General features: G+C 49.7%; 1 protein-coding gene and 1 long non-coding RNA gene across 3 annotated transcripts in view; one reads left to right on the top strand and one right to left on the bottom strand.

The window, feature by feature from the left end:
- The window catches only part of NR1D2 (nuclear receptor subfamily 1 group D member 2), a 23,470-nt gene extending 16,349 nt beyond the window's left edge, over positions 1 to 7,121 (bottom strand). The window contains exons 1-4 of one of the 2 annotated variants that reach the window (XM_040549949.1): positions 6,912 to 7,121; positions 4,136 to 4,396; positions 2,160 to 2,248; positions 1,045 to 1,189 (exon numbers count right to left, since the gene is read on the bottom strand). In XM_040549949.1, the coding sequence (XP_040405883.1) occupies positions 1,045 to 1,189; positions 2,160 to 2,248; positions 4,136 to 4,396; positions 6,912 to 6,927 (511 nt within the window). In that variant the 5' untranslated portion in view covers positions 6,928 to 7,121. Of the gene's footprint in view, positions 1 to 1,044; positions 1,190 to 2,159; positions 2,249 to 4,135; positions 6,041 to 6,911 lie in introns of those variants that run through there. The other variant, XM_040549948.1, reaches the window with a different exon arrangement.
- LOC121066446 lies at positions 6,699 to 12,936 on the top strand. Its single transcript, XR_005817783.1, has 2 exons — positions 6,699 to 6,762; positions 7,954 to 12,936. It is a non-coding gene; the product is annotated as an uncharacterized LOC121066446 (long non-coding RNA).

Genomic DNA, 12,936 nt, shown 5'->3' with positions numbered 1-12,936 from the left:
GTCCTGGGGAATCTACACCTGCCTCTACCATCCCGTCCAACCACAGCCTGACAAGGGCTTGCAACCAGTTTCGACTGATGTAATTATGTTCATGCAGTAGTCCATCATTAATGTAACTAAATCTCTTTCATTAAAGCAGGTGCAACCTTGTGCGCAAACAAGCGCCTAGGGGATGAAATAACTCCTATGCACGACAAGAACTCAGAACAATTATTTAAAATAAGTTTTAATACTCCACCCACAGGATTATTAGCAGCCCAAGATTCCTAGTTCTTGTGAAATAAAAACCCAGAGAAAATTAAAAAGTGAAACAGAAGGAAGAGTTCTGTTTGTGACAGTAAGTTGTAGCAGACTAAAAGCTACACTTTCAGAACTACATTTAAAAAAGTCACAAGGATTAGATAGTCAGCAACGTGACCAAACACTCAGCTCAGCATTATTCCCTTCCTCCCTGCTCCCTCAAGAAAACAAAAAAAACAAACACAGACACAAAAAAAAAACCACACACAAAAAACAAAACCATGAGAAGATAAGACACGTGCCCCGTGCACCCAACACTAACCCATTTGTCTCCATAATGGTTACTCCAGGGCTATCCCAACTGCATAAACTCCAGTGGGCCTGACCCAATTCACATTAAAAAGCTGTTCCGTTCAGTTCAACAAGTAACAGCCCAGGCAGAATTCCCTTTTATTGAAAAAACAACAGCAACAAAGAATCTTGTCTGGATTCGGGAAGGACACCACTTAAAATATTAACTGAGTAAAACAAGATAAGGACTCCTGTTCCATCTGTGCCAACAGACCACTGCAGCGCTCCCCCCCGTCAACCTCCAGGGAAGGGAGGATGGTTCCTTGGCCAGCATTATGTTACCAGTTTGGGACAGTCACAGGGCAAGGTGGCAAGCTGATCTAAATGCACTCTGACGGGGAATCTGGCCCTGACAATAGGGTCAGCTGCGTTTTCTACCATTGAGACCCTCAGCAATGAGTTTTGTGGTGGGCAGCAGATTCACTCGCAGAGGATCGCTGCGCAGGAACATACCATCTCTTGACATTCCAACAGACAGACATTTTTTGAAACGACACTGCTGGCATCGGTTCCTATTCATTCTCATTATAGAGCAGTTGTTATTCTTCAAGCACTTCTTATACTGGATGTTTTGCTGAATGCTTCTTCTGAAAAAACCCTGTAAACAAACAACAAAACCCCCGCAACTATTATTACAGCACGTATCAAATCCTCCTGTCATTATTCACCCCTCTGAAAAGACAGAGGATTTCACCTCATCTCACTGTCTGCTTCAGGCCAACAGCCTGGAGTGATTTTAAAGAACTTGCTACTCCTCGTGATTTACTTCCCCTCAGCCTGTGATCTGCATATAAAGCAATCTAGTTACGATTTCTAACTACAGAAGATGCTAAGTTGTTCCCTGCATAGTCAGCACCTAAGAGCACAGTATCTCCTGTATTACTTTCATCGCTGTACTGACAGTTTGTGAGATATGCCCTTAGCCTCCTAATGACATCAGCTGCGAAGATGAAAGCCAAAATCAGATATTTTGACTTCAGCCTCCATAGTTTGGCAACAAGACCATCCTCTTGCACCATATAACTTCTGAAGGTGGTTCTTCCACATTAAGTTGACAAACTCCTTCACAGAACACAATATCTGCAGTGCTACAATATCTGAAAATACACATCTACTGATGCATGAACGTACACGCATCCTTTTTTTTTTTTTCCCCATGGTGAAGAATTGTTCTTCCAAAGCTGTTTTGTTTTGTGTCCCATCCCAGGTTACAAATCACACCCACTGTCTCCTAATGCAGTTAACATTTGCATATCTTGTGCGCCATGGTCCTTACCACCTCTGTCTCGTTTTTGTTCTCTACCATGCACTCCAGGTCAGGCAGGATTGGAAAAAGGGTAAGAACAGAAAGTACTACACTTTGGAAAATGCTGCGTGTTGTTAACTAGTTCGCCTTTTCCTACAGCTCATATGCTGTCTGAAACTTCTGATTTTTGTTTAACAGAGAATCATACCGATATATATATGTGCGTATATATATGTTTTTTTTCAGCAGTATCACCATTTTTCCCTCAAGGGAAGAACTAGGGCATTTCACCAGCAGGAAGGTGAGCAGAAATATACCTCACCTTGCAGCCCTCGCAGGCGTGAACACCATAGTGAAATCCTGAAGCGACATCACCACAGACTTTGCAGAGAAGAACCATTCCATTGAATTCTAGAATCAGAACAAAAAAAAAAAGTCAAGGATATAGAAAATCAGTAACAACTGCAGGAACACGCTTCCAGCTTTTTAAAACCTGGTCTAAAAACAAAATATGTCAGGTCAGTTCACCATACAAAAAAGTACAGCAAGGGAACAGAAAACAAGGATGTATGAAAACCTTGAACAGTTCAGAAGGTACCGGCAAATAGGAGGGGAGGAAAAAAAAAACAAAAAGAAAAAACATGAAGCACTCAACAGAATAAGGAGAAAGCATGTATTCACTGGACTTTCAATCACTGTAGCACTGTACTCATTTGTGGAAAACAAGCCTGCTTACATTCACGCATTTTTAAAAGGATCATTTAGGTAACTAGGCCACCAAAGTTTCAGCTCAATCTGTCTTTGCATGAGGACAAGGAAGCCCATATAATGGCTGCAGTTTCCTCAACTGAAAGCAGACATCTTTTCTTACACACTTCAACTTGAAAACACCTCCACAGCTCTGTAAATATGCTCATAGCTTAGGCTTTTGAAGTTTCTTCCTGCCTGCCCAGTTTTATTTCAGTTTATCTATAAAGAACTTTTGCAAATCCTCAGCACTGGCCTAACACTGGTTTTACTAAGCAAATGGGAATTTTACCAATGACTTCAGTAACCACAAAGTTACCTTAGCACTATGCAGCAGACACAGCTGGAATTACTCCAGCAGAACCATGTTCTACCAGAAGAGCAAATTTCTTTGACATTTGGGTTTCATTTGTAAAGAGGTTTTTTTTTTTTTTGGTTTTGAAAGAGAACCAAACCACAAAATTTCCATATTTTACAGAACTAGTATTGAGCTAAAATGTTATCTATCCACACACCTCTACAGTCTACAGCAGGTTTTGTCTTCGGAAACCTCTGCCAATACCATAAACCTAGCTGCTAGCAAATTTAAGAGTAAGTAAAGTTTCTTACTAAGGAATTAGAGTAGTAAAACTTTGAAGAAAAAAAAAAAAGATAATTTTGACAGATTTTTAAGGTAGAACCGTTAGATAGTAATTCTAGTTTCATAACAATTCAAAGTGATAAAACGATTCTGCCAATTAAAAGAATCCAGCCTTCAAAAAAACAGCTGACTGTTGAAATACTCATTCCAGAACTTAGTATGATGCCTGCCCTTCTGAAACTCTTCAAATGTATTTCCTTATTGTGGTCTTCTGTGATTATCAGAAAAAGTATGAAGCAAATAGCAGGAGCTAGATTGTTAAATGCATTTTAAAAGGCTATCTGTTAGTTCCAACTTATCATTACTTTGCTTTAACATCCACAGTTTAAGACCTAGGATCATATATATATACATGCATATATATATGTATATATATATACACGCATGCACACACACGCAGGTCCAAGCTGCACCTATGTAGGTATAACTTAACATTTTGGTAATTTATTTTGTTCCTCAAAAAAATTGGAGTATTAAAAAAAACAGACAAGCTAGATTTGCAAAACAGTTCCATAAATACTCCTTAGGGCAGTTTCTGATCACTATTATCACTGCATTATTCAAAACGCTTCAAGGTTATACAAGATGAATTCATCACATCTTTTTAACCGAGAGTTTGATTCTTATTAAAGATCAGTTTTCATTAGTGAAGACCTGAGATAAAGCAGGACTGTATTTCTGGACTGTTTGAAGCTAGCAGCAATGAGACCCTCATCCATGAGCATCTGTATGGTAGTATCATACCATATGTGTTGTCAGGAATGTAACACAAAAATAAGAAAACAACAAGGCTTTGCTACACGCCAGCAAAGGAAGCCAGAGAGAGGACCTGCTTGTAATACACATATAGTTCCACACTGTCGGGATGTAAAGGGGAAACTGGCAGCTTCACCAAGAGGCACCGAACATACTTGTGACTCCATTATGGCCTTTTGTCAAACCAGCAACGCCCGACTGGCTTGGTTTAACAGTCTCCTCCAGCCGGTCGCTCTTTGGTGCCCCATCAGAGCCCTCGCTGCTCCGGCCATTGCAGCTGCTTTCCGAGGAGGAGCTGTTCGGAGAAGATGGTACAGGCGAAGAGGATGACTGGAAACCGCTGTCTGAGCTCTCGCTGTGACATGAGGCTGGGCTAGATGCCGAGCTTGAAGAGCTGATGTAAGCTATCACACCCCCTAAGGCAAGAAAAAAAGGCGGCATGTAGTGACATAACGAGCAGGCATGCACCACGGCCATGTGAGCCACGCCATGACCCAGCACCGCCAGACCCGGCTCTCACGTGTTCCCGGATGCTCTCCTTCCCAGCCCTCCCTCGCGCTCGTGTCTCCCCATCAGCTCGCAGCGGGTGACCTCCCCGCCTGCCCCAGCCGCCTCTCTCGCCTTATCAGCTGCCTTCAGTCGGCGCCGCGACTGCACGCAGCCACGGCACCCGAAGACGGAGCAGAAAGGCGCAGTGCGGGCAGGACGGGGCGGCAGGGAGGGCTTCCCCAGCAGCCCTCCGAGCAGACCTTGTCAGAGCACAGGCAAAGGCCAGGGAAGAGACAGGACCTCAGCGCTGCGAGGTCAGGACAGGTGAGGGACAGAAATAGGGCAGAGCACAAGGCTCCATGCAGGCTACAAGCTGGAGGCACAGAAAGGAAGGGCTGGGAGGTGCTCCTGATGCAGAAGGGAAGCAAGCTAGCGGAAGAAATAGCGCTGCAGCCTGGTTAGCCTATTAAATGCCATTTGTCCTATGGCAAGCCTTTGTAGCACTTCTAGCAGCAGCCAAACTCTGACTGCCAGGCTGCTATTTGCAAGACACGGCAGGGCAGAGACTGTTTGCAATCTGACACACTCGAGGATCCTTCAGATGAAACAGCTTTTTGTCCTCGGGCAGACATGGGAGCAGTTGCGGCTTTTCACAGCCTCCTTTTTCTCGCTTATAAGCAAGAGAAATTGTTTTCACTTCATTTGAGTTTGTCTCTAAGACTCGCTATTTCCAAAGCCAACGTAAAAGCATTCGGTATTTCGCACACAAGAGTCCAACAGCAGAAGTCACGCAGCACAGATCACACCCAGCATCTTCCCCGCTTCACTCACGCGTTGCTCTAGGAAGCCTCCTCAGCGAGAGCTCGTTACACTGGAGCAAGGAATTCCCCACGCCAGCAAGAATGAAAAGCTGTAAAAGCAGCCACGGGCTGGCTTCCTTCGCAGGTCAGAAGCGTTTGTGCCAGCAGAGCCCTCGACCACTGACTGCGCTGTGTGGCGGCTCTGGCTTTGCCCCCTCACGGCTAAAGGCCGATGTGCCCCTGGGGTGCCACACGACCTGCGCTTGCAGGCAGAAATTTTGAGTTATACAAAAATTCCAGGAGTTTTAATCAACCACAACGGTTCTCCCAGCATTTCTGCACCAGCTGTATTGGCCTTGCAGTTTTTATTACTGGGGAAGCCCCCGTGGCTGGGTGCGCACCCTGGCAGCCCCGTGGCAGAGGTCAGCCCTGGCGGCCGCCCGACACACGTGTGCTCGGCTGCTCCTCGAGTCCCCGAACGCCACTGCCCTCATCCCTGTGTGGGTTTATTTTCATTTTTAACGAAAAAGCGTGGCACGCGGCCAGGGTCAGGCTTTAGGGACTGCAGGGCAGCACCACGGAAGCCGCCACGGACACGGGGGTCGCAGCAGCAGTCTGTCAGACCGACAGACAGACCGACAGACCCCGGGCGAGGGATGCTGCCCGCCTCAGGGATCTCACGGGCGCTCCGTGCCTCCTGCCAGCCGCCGGGGCAAAGCTCAGAGTCCGCCGGGCCCCGGGAGGAGCCGGGCTGCAGGCAGGCGCCACCCTTATCTGCGGCGGGGCTGGGCTGCGGGGCCGGGCTGCTCCCGGCCCCCGGTGCCGTGCGTGTCACAGCCCCGGTCCGTGGTATTTTTGTGATTTCTGAAGCCTGATTTCCCCAAAAACCCCGGTTTTGTGCGGGCAGCCGTTATGAGGGACGCTCCCTGAGGCAGCGCGTGGTGACAGCTGCACCTGAGGGGGGCCCCGCTCCTCGCTCATCACCCCCGTTAAAAACCCATTTAAAAAAAAAAATAAAAACATTATTATTTTTATTTATTTCAGAGAAAAACGTTGATTTTCCGCGGACGGAACAAGCGGCGCCAGGCCCTCCCCCGCGGCCGGTGCTGGCCCTGCCCGGCCCCGTTACACAACGCCCCCCCCCCCCTCCAACCCCCCCCTTCCCTAACCGGCACCGGGCCGGGCCACGTGAGGGGCGCGCGCACACGGCCGCGCGCGTGCGCCCCCCCCCCCCCGCCCCCCCCCGCGCGCCTCCCTCCCGCGCGCGCCGTTCCCCAACGGCCGCCGCCCTCCGCCAACGGTCACCTCCCCCCCCCCCCGAATGTAGGTCAGGGCAGCGGCGGCCGCCTCACGTGTCCCCGCCGCCCGCCGCCCCGCGCCGCCGCCCCGCCGCGATTATGCAAGGCGCGCGTCACGGCGCCGCGCGGCCAATCAGCGGGCGCGCCGCCCGGAACGTAAACACAGCGCGCACATGGCCCCGCCGCGCCGGACATGTGAGGCGCCGGGCGCGCGACCGCGCCGCCCGCGGGGGCGCGCACAGGGGCTGGTTGGGGAGGGGGGGGGGAGGGGGACGGGACGGGGACGAGCGCCGCACCGCGCACCCGCCGCACTGCTCCGCTCCGCTCCGCGCCGCGCCGCTTACCCGCGCTGACTTCCATGGCGGCGCCCTGCCCTGCCCTGCCCTGCCCTGCCTCGCCTCACGGCCGTGTCTCCGTGCCCGGAGCAGCGCCGGGTGCCGGCTGCGGCCGCGGCCCGGCTCCTGTCAGCGCGGCGCCGAGCCCGCCGCGCCGCCCGCCCCTCCACAACAAAAGCCAGCGGCGGCCGCGCACAGTGCGGCACCGCCGCCCGCCCCGCCCCGCCCCGCCTCCGCGCCGAGGCCACGCCCCCTCCGCGCCGAGGCCACGCCCCCGCCCGCCGGCAGGCCCCGCCCCCTCACCCAGTGACACACTTTTCCGCGCCGCCCGCCCCGGGCGCGCTCACGTGCGGCGGGCGCGTGCGGCACTGCGGGGGGGGGGGGGAGGGTCGGCGGCAACATGGCGGCCGCACGGCACCGCCACCACAGCGACTTGGCTGCTGCTTGGGGGGCTTCTCAGCCCTCCCCTCCAGGTGTGGTTCCCACCCAGCCCCCCGAGGGACACGGTTCCCTCTGCGTTCATGCCTTCACATAGGGCAGAATAAATCCTGTCACGGAGAGGCAGCGTGCTGCCGGCGTTTGTGCTCGTGTGGCCTCTCTTCCCCACACAAAAGTCAGGGAGGCTCTTGGTGACCGCCTGGAGAGCGGTCTGGAGTCCATGTCTTTGGTACTTCAGCCACCATTTGCTGAGGGAGACCTCATTGCTCTCTACAGCTACCTGAAGGGAAGGTGTGGGGGGCTGGGGTCGGCCTCTTCTCCCAGGTAACCAGTGACAGGACTAGAGGGAATGGCCTCAAGTTGCGCCAGGGGAGGTTCAGGTTGGAAATGAGGAGACATTTCTTCTCAGAGAGAGCAGTCAGGCACTGGGACGGATTGCCCAGGGAGGTGGTGGAGTCACCGTCCCTGGGGGTGTTCAAGGAAAGGTTGGACGTGGTGCTTAGGGACGTGGTTTAGTGGTGACACTGGTGGTAGGGGGATGGTTGGACCAGATGATCTTGGAGGTCTCATTCAGCCCTAATGACTCTGTGATTCTATCTGCTGTTCCCTGCAGGAGGCTTGCGGTGCTGGGGAGAGACTGAAGCAGGGCATCAACATGCCAAGGGGCAGAAAATGGGGAAAAGCACAGAAAGTGAGGTAGGAAGCTTCCACCGGTAGTTTCTACACTCTCTTCTCACCCCTAGGAAGAAATACAAGAATTTCCCCTTCTTCCCCTGTCACCCCACGCTTGTGGAGCAGCCCGAACTGCATCTTTAAATTCCAGAGATAGCAGAGTGACTCCCCACCTGTGCTAAACACTCCCCTGCCCCTGGATGGGAGACCACACAGCAGCATTGTCGCAACGAAGGCTGACTGGGCTGCTACCTGCAGCTGATAGCTGGATGGTGGGACAGGATGCACCTTGGCCACCTCACCAGAGGTATGCGACATCCGATGACTCCTCTTTCCTCAGGCCTGGTGGTTGCTGAGGTCAGGACAGGAGGCCGGTCCGTGTGGAGAGGCCCTCCTAACCCACCCCACGCCAGCCAGGGACCCACCAGTTTCTGTCAGCAGGGATGTGCCTGCTTTTGGAGGGGCTGGGTTTCTTAAGTGCCTGGAACACGTACAGCAGGATTCATTTGATCCCCAAACACCTACTTTGCAAAGAGGAAAAATATGTTTACGCGAAGCGTGCCAAGGAGCAGCATCTTTTCAAGCCTCAACACCTCCTGGTGTTTTCTGCTTCTTTGTTCCTATTACTCCAGGAAAAAAATCCTATAACCTATTCTTTCTCTCGTTGACTGATGCTCACAACTACGCTGGCATTTTCACAGATCTACAGTGACTCCAAGGTCTCTTCCCTGCTAATTTACAGCTAATGATGGTTTACAAATAATGAAGGTTATTTTTGCCCCATATGAAATACTTTGTCAGTGCTTTTCTGTCTGCTCAGTTTGCTTCCCGAGGTCCTTCTGAAACACGCAGTAATCTGTCTGTCCTGATCGATTTTGTGCTCTGCAGCTGCAGGTGGAACCAGTTCATACAAGCACGCTTCTCTTAGGTGAGGCAGCTGATACCAAACCCTACCCCAGCATTTCCAGCTTCTTTACAGCAAAGATTTACCTGCTATCTTCTGTCACTAGCTTAAATGCTGCTCTCTAAAAGTCGCTATGATGATAGCTATGGCCACGACTTCTTACCTACATTAACGATATAAATAGCAATAACTCGCCTAACTAATCTCAGCCTCTGGAAGCCAGTAGAATTTTTTTCTATTGATTGTAGTGGGTCAAGCCCTACACAGTGTTTCCTGACCCCTTGCCCTACTTATTCTCCGTTTCTGTTTCACATACGTGTCTAACTGTTCAGCTGGTTGCGCTTTGTTTTTCTCCCTGTTGAAGCAAAACCCTGATAAGGAGGTCCCAGGGGTCTTCAGCTTGTCATCGCATCCCTTTGTGGACCGAATGTGTGCAGAACGCTTTAGGAAGAAGCAAAAGCTAAATATAGACCAGTTTAAAGCCTACCCATTAAGGGCATGCCTACATGACACGAATGCAACTTGCTTAGGTACCAGGAGCAGTGTAGTCATGGAGCTAAGTATAACCGAAACAGAGGAACTGGCTCGCAAATTGTTCACCCGCTCACACATCCTGTCTCTCCGTGCCAAGTATCAGAGGCTTGGAGGAAGATATAAAAGCTCATAATAGCCAGTTAAATGCTAATTTGCCCATAGGGTAACTTTCTTCCTGATTCAGCTCTTTAGCAGACGGGTTATGGCCTGAAGCATGTAACACTTAAGCTTTTCTGTCTTAACCAAGTGTTACTGCAGATGTGCTTTTTATACACAGAAACCGATAATACAAGTGATAATAGAATTAAAAGTACAGGAAATAATCTCTTGTAAAAGTGGCACGTTACACCTAGCCTCAGCTGCCCCTGCAGTTTTTCATGGACGGTGAGGACTTGGACCTTTATTCTAGAAAGACAAAACATTATTTTGCATTAATAAGGCCTGTTTTTTTATGGCAGTAATATCGCTGCCCACCTTTTCCTTTCTGTGCTATAAATTACTTCATCTGCCGCTACATCAGCTGCTTATCCAGCAAGGAAATCGTCAGCTAATGAAGCAAAGATGAGAGTATTTATTACTTGATTGGGCCGATCGCAATTTTGGGGAGATAAGCAGAGCAGATTGTGTTAAGGATGCATAAAAACTGCCCCTTACTTTCACCAAAATACCAAGATTTAGTGCCACAGCGTCCCAACATTACGTTACAGGGACCATTGGTTCTGGTGTGTTGGTCCGGAGGGAGAGGGTTGCCTTTTTTACGTCCAGACAAAACAAAAGCTACTACACTGAAATTAGTGAAATTTCTCTGGGGGACAAACCAAAGCATATTCCAGCCCAGAGAACGATCACACACAACTACCCAAAGGATAGTTGGCAATTTAAGGGCCAGGACAGCTTCACACTTTTACCAGCTCCATGTAGAGCTGAGTTTTTTTCCCGACTGTTGTCTCAGTGTGGCTAACTTGGAGGTTGGAAGATGACTTAGGGCCTGATGCTTCATGGTGCTGGGTTACATCAGGAGGTAAAGCATGAAATACCCCATCAGACCTTGTACCCTCCTGGATCAGTCCCAGCTGATGAAACTTGAGTTCCTAAATGCTGTCTTCTCTGTTCTGCCAAGGGTCCGAAGAGTTAAAGCTATTAACTGGCTTTAGAATAAAATGCATTAGGAATAAATATGCTTTAGGATAAACCTATTAAATGGATAAAAATGCCATTACCAGTGGTGAAATATGATTGTGTGACCTTTTAAATAAATAAGCCTGCTATGCACCAAATTATGTCAGATAATAAGCTTTATACATGATAAAGTCATGCAGTTGTTCTCAATCTTCAGGCTTTCAATGAGATATTGCTAGCCATAAAGGGCTTCTGAAATGTTACAGTAAAGAAAATTGCTTCCAGCTATAAAAAATTTAACCATTGAAACAAATGTAGTTTCTCATAAAATTCTATGCGAGGCATTGGCAGCTAGAGGGAAATTTTGCTAGAAACAAACCATAGGTATCCAAACTATTTTGGAAATAGACAACCCTTCGTAAAATAACTCAGATTCCGGGTAAATCTGGAAAAGCTCTGTTGAAAGGAAAAGGGTTATAATCCCATAACGCCAGTGTCAGATCGAAATTGTGTTCCTATGGTCGTAGAAATATGCTTGTGGGATACCTCTGGATACAAATGTTGCTATGGATCCAAGCTAACCTACACCGGTAATTTTGGTGCTCGAACAAACAGAGGAAATGCTGAGCTCTGTGGCTGCCTTGCATCTTGGGGCTGTCTGTGTTATGCCTCAGCAGCTTGCCCAGATCGCTCCTGACGCAGCGAGGGTGGAAACGGAGCTGGATACGATCAGCCTGGTGAGTAGTCAGACGTGTTTCATCAGAGTCAGCCACCAGCTTCACGTGGGGCAGAACTGGCTCTCTGCTGAAAGTCAGAGGAAGTGTTTCCTGGCCTAAACCATTACAACAAAAAAGAATGAATGAAGCAAATTCTCTCTTTCATTCCAGTGACGATGAGCGAAAACCTCCTGGTGAGGCACGTACAGTTTTAATCAAATCATCAGGGTCGCTTCATCTGTTGTTACACGGACGTGAGTGAACGCCTGTAATTCCCAGCTGGGGTTTAAAAGACAACTCCAAGGACTGAAAACTTGGAATTCCCCACCACAATCAGTTATCATCTCCAAAGGCAATGTTGAATAACACATCAGGTGGTAACAGAAGGAAGCATTCCCGGTTTGTTTTGTTTTGTTTTCTGAGCTGGGAGAATGTAAACACTTTTTCTGAGGATAGAAAGAATCTCGTTCACCTCCAGTGAGAGGCACTGGCAGTTTTTCACCAACACCCTATCCAGACACAGCCAATACGTCTGTCCGGGCAGGAGCTCGGCTGCATCCCGAAGTGCCTCCAGACACTTGCCATCTTGTTTTATCGCGGCTCCTCAAAAACAGTCAATTGTAAGCATAAATCCTGCAGAGCCGGCACGTGATCGGCGGCGGACTTACAGCTGCTCGTTATATAATCCCTCCAAACCATTGATGCAGCACTTCTCAGCGAGCAATCGCCTTGCTCTGAGTCATCTGGAAAGTCTCTGGCTCCGTGAGCTTCCAGGAGCAGACCCATCCCAACAGGTTGTATTTCCACTTCCCATTTCAGATTACAGGAGGCGCCCTCTGTGTCATCCCGCACACGGACACGGCCCGTGCCGGACGCCCCGTGGGAGTTGCCGGCAAGCGCTGGGGCTCGAGGCTCGCCGCTGGTGACTCGCCTGCAGGCACGGAGCAGCACAACCCAGGGCATCCGCGGGGCCGGGAGATCCTCACCCTGCTGCTGTCAGACCTCTGGTGTGACCTGCCGCTGGGAGGACGGATGCCATCATGCACCGTGTCCCCGCTACCGTCACCAGCATGGGGGCTCGGTTAGCTCGCTCACTCTTCTTTTGTTCCTTCGAGGCAAAGCCAAGTCGTAATCCGGCCACGGGTCGCGGATCTCAGCAGGGTGCAGAACACGGGGTCTGCCTTTGGATGAGGAGATCTCCTGCTAGCTTAGGGGATCTCCTGCCTCCGAGTTGATGCCTGACGGACAGATACAGCTATCTGCGCTACCAACAAAGCTGAGGAGCTCATTTTTCACAAAACCGACCGATCACAACTTTGGCAATCTCACTCGTACTGAACACCACGACCAAAAAAAAAAAAAAATGAACTGAGTCAGCAGCAAGCAGGGCTGTAATAAAACCGGGAGAAACAAGACTGGTTGGGTTAGGCTGGCTGATAGGTGCCAAGAGAGCTAGGCTGGGGTTACCCCTTCAAGGGGCAAAGGGGGGAAAGATGGAAAGTAACCCCTCTCCTGATCCTCCTTCCCCCGCATACAATGCAATTTCTTCAACCTTTATTGTCATCACAAAGTTCCTACAAAAGGATCATACCAGGCAACATTTAAACTGTAATAAAATTGCTATGATTTTAGGACAAAATTTGCAAAAACA

The sequence above is a fragment of the Cygnus olor genome, chromosome 2, assembly GCF_009769625.2.
Source record: "Cygnus olor isolate bCygOlo1 chromosome 2, bCygOlo1.pri.v2, whole genome shotgun sequence".
Classification (NCBI taxonomy): domain Eukaryota; kingdom Metazoa; phylum Chordata; class Aves; order Anseriformes; family Anatidae; genus Cygnus; species Cygnus olor.
The sequence above is the reverse complement of the archived record's forward strand: the minus strand, read 5'-3'. Positions and strand labels throughout refer to the sequence as shown.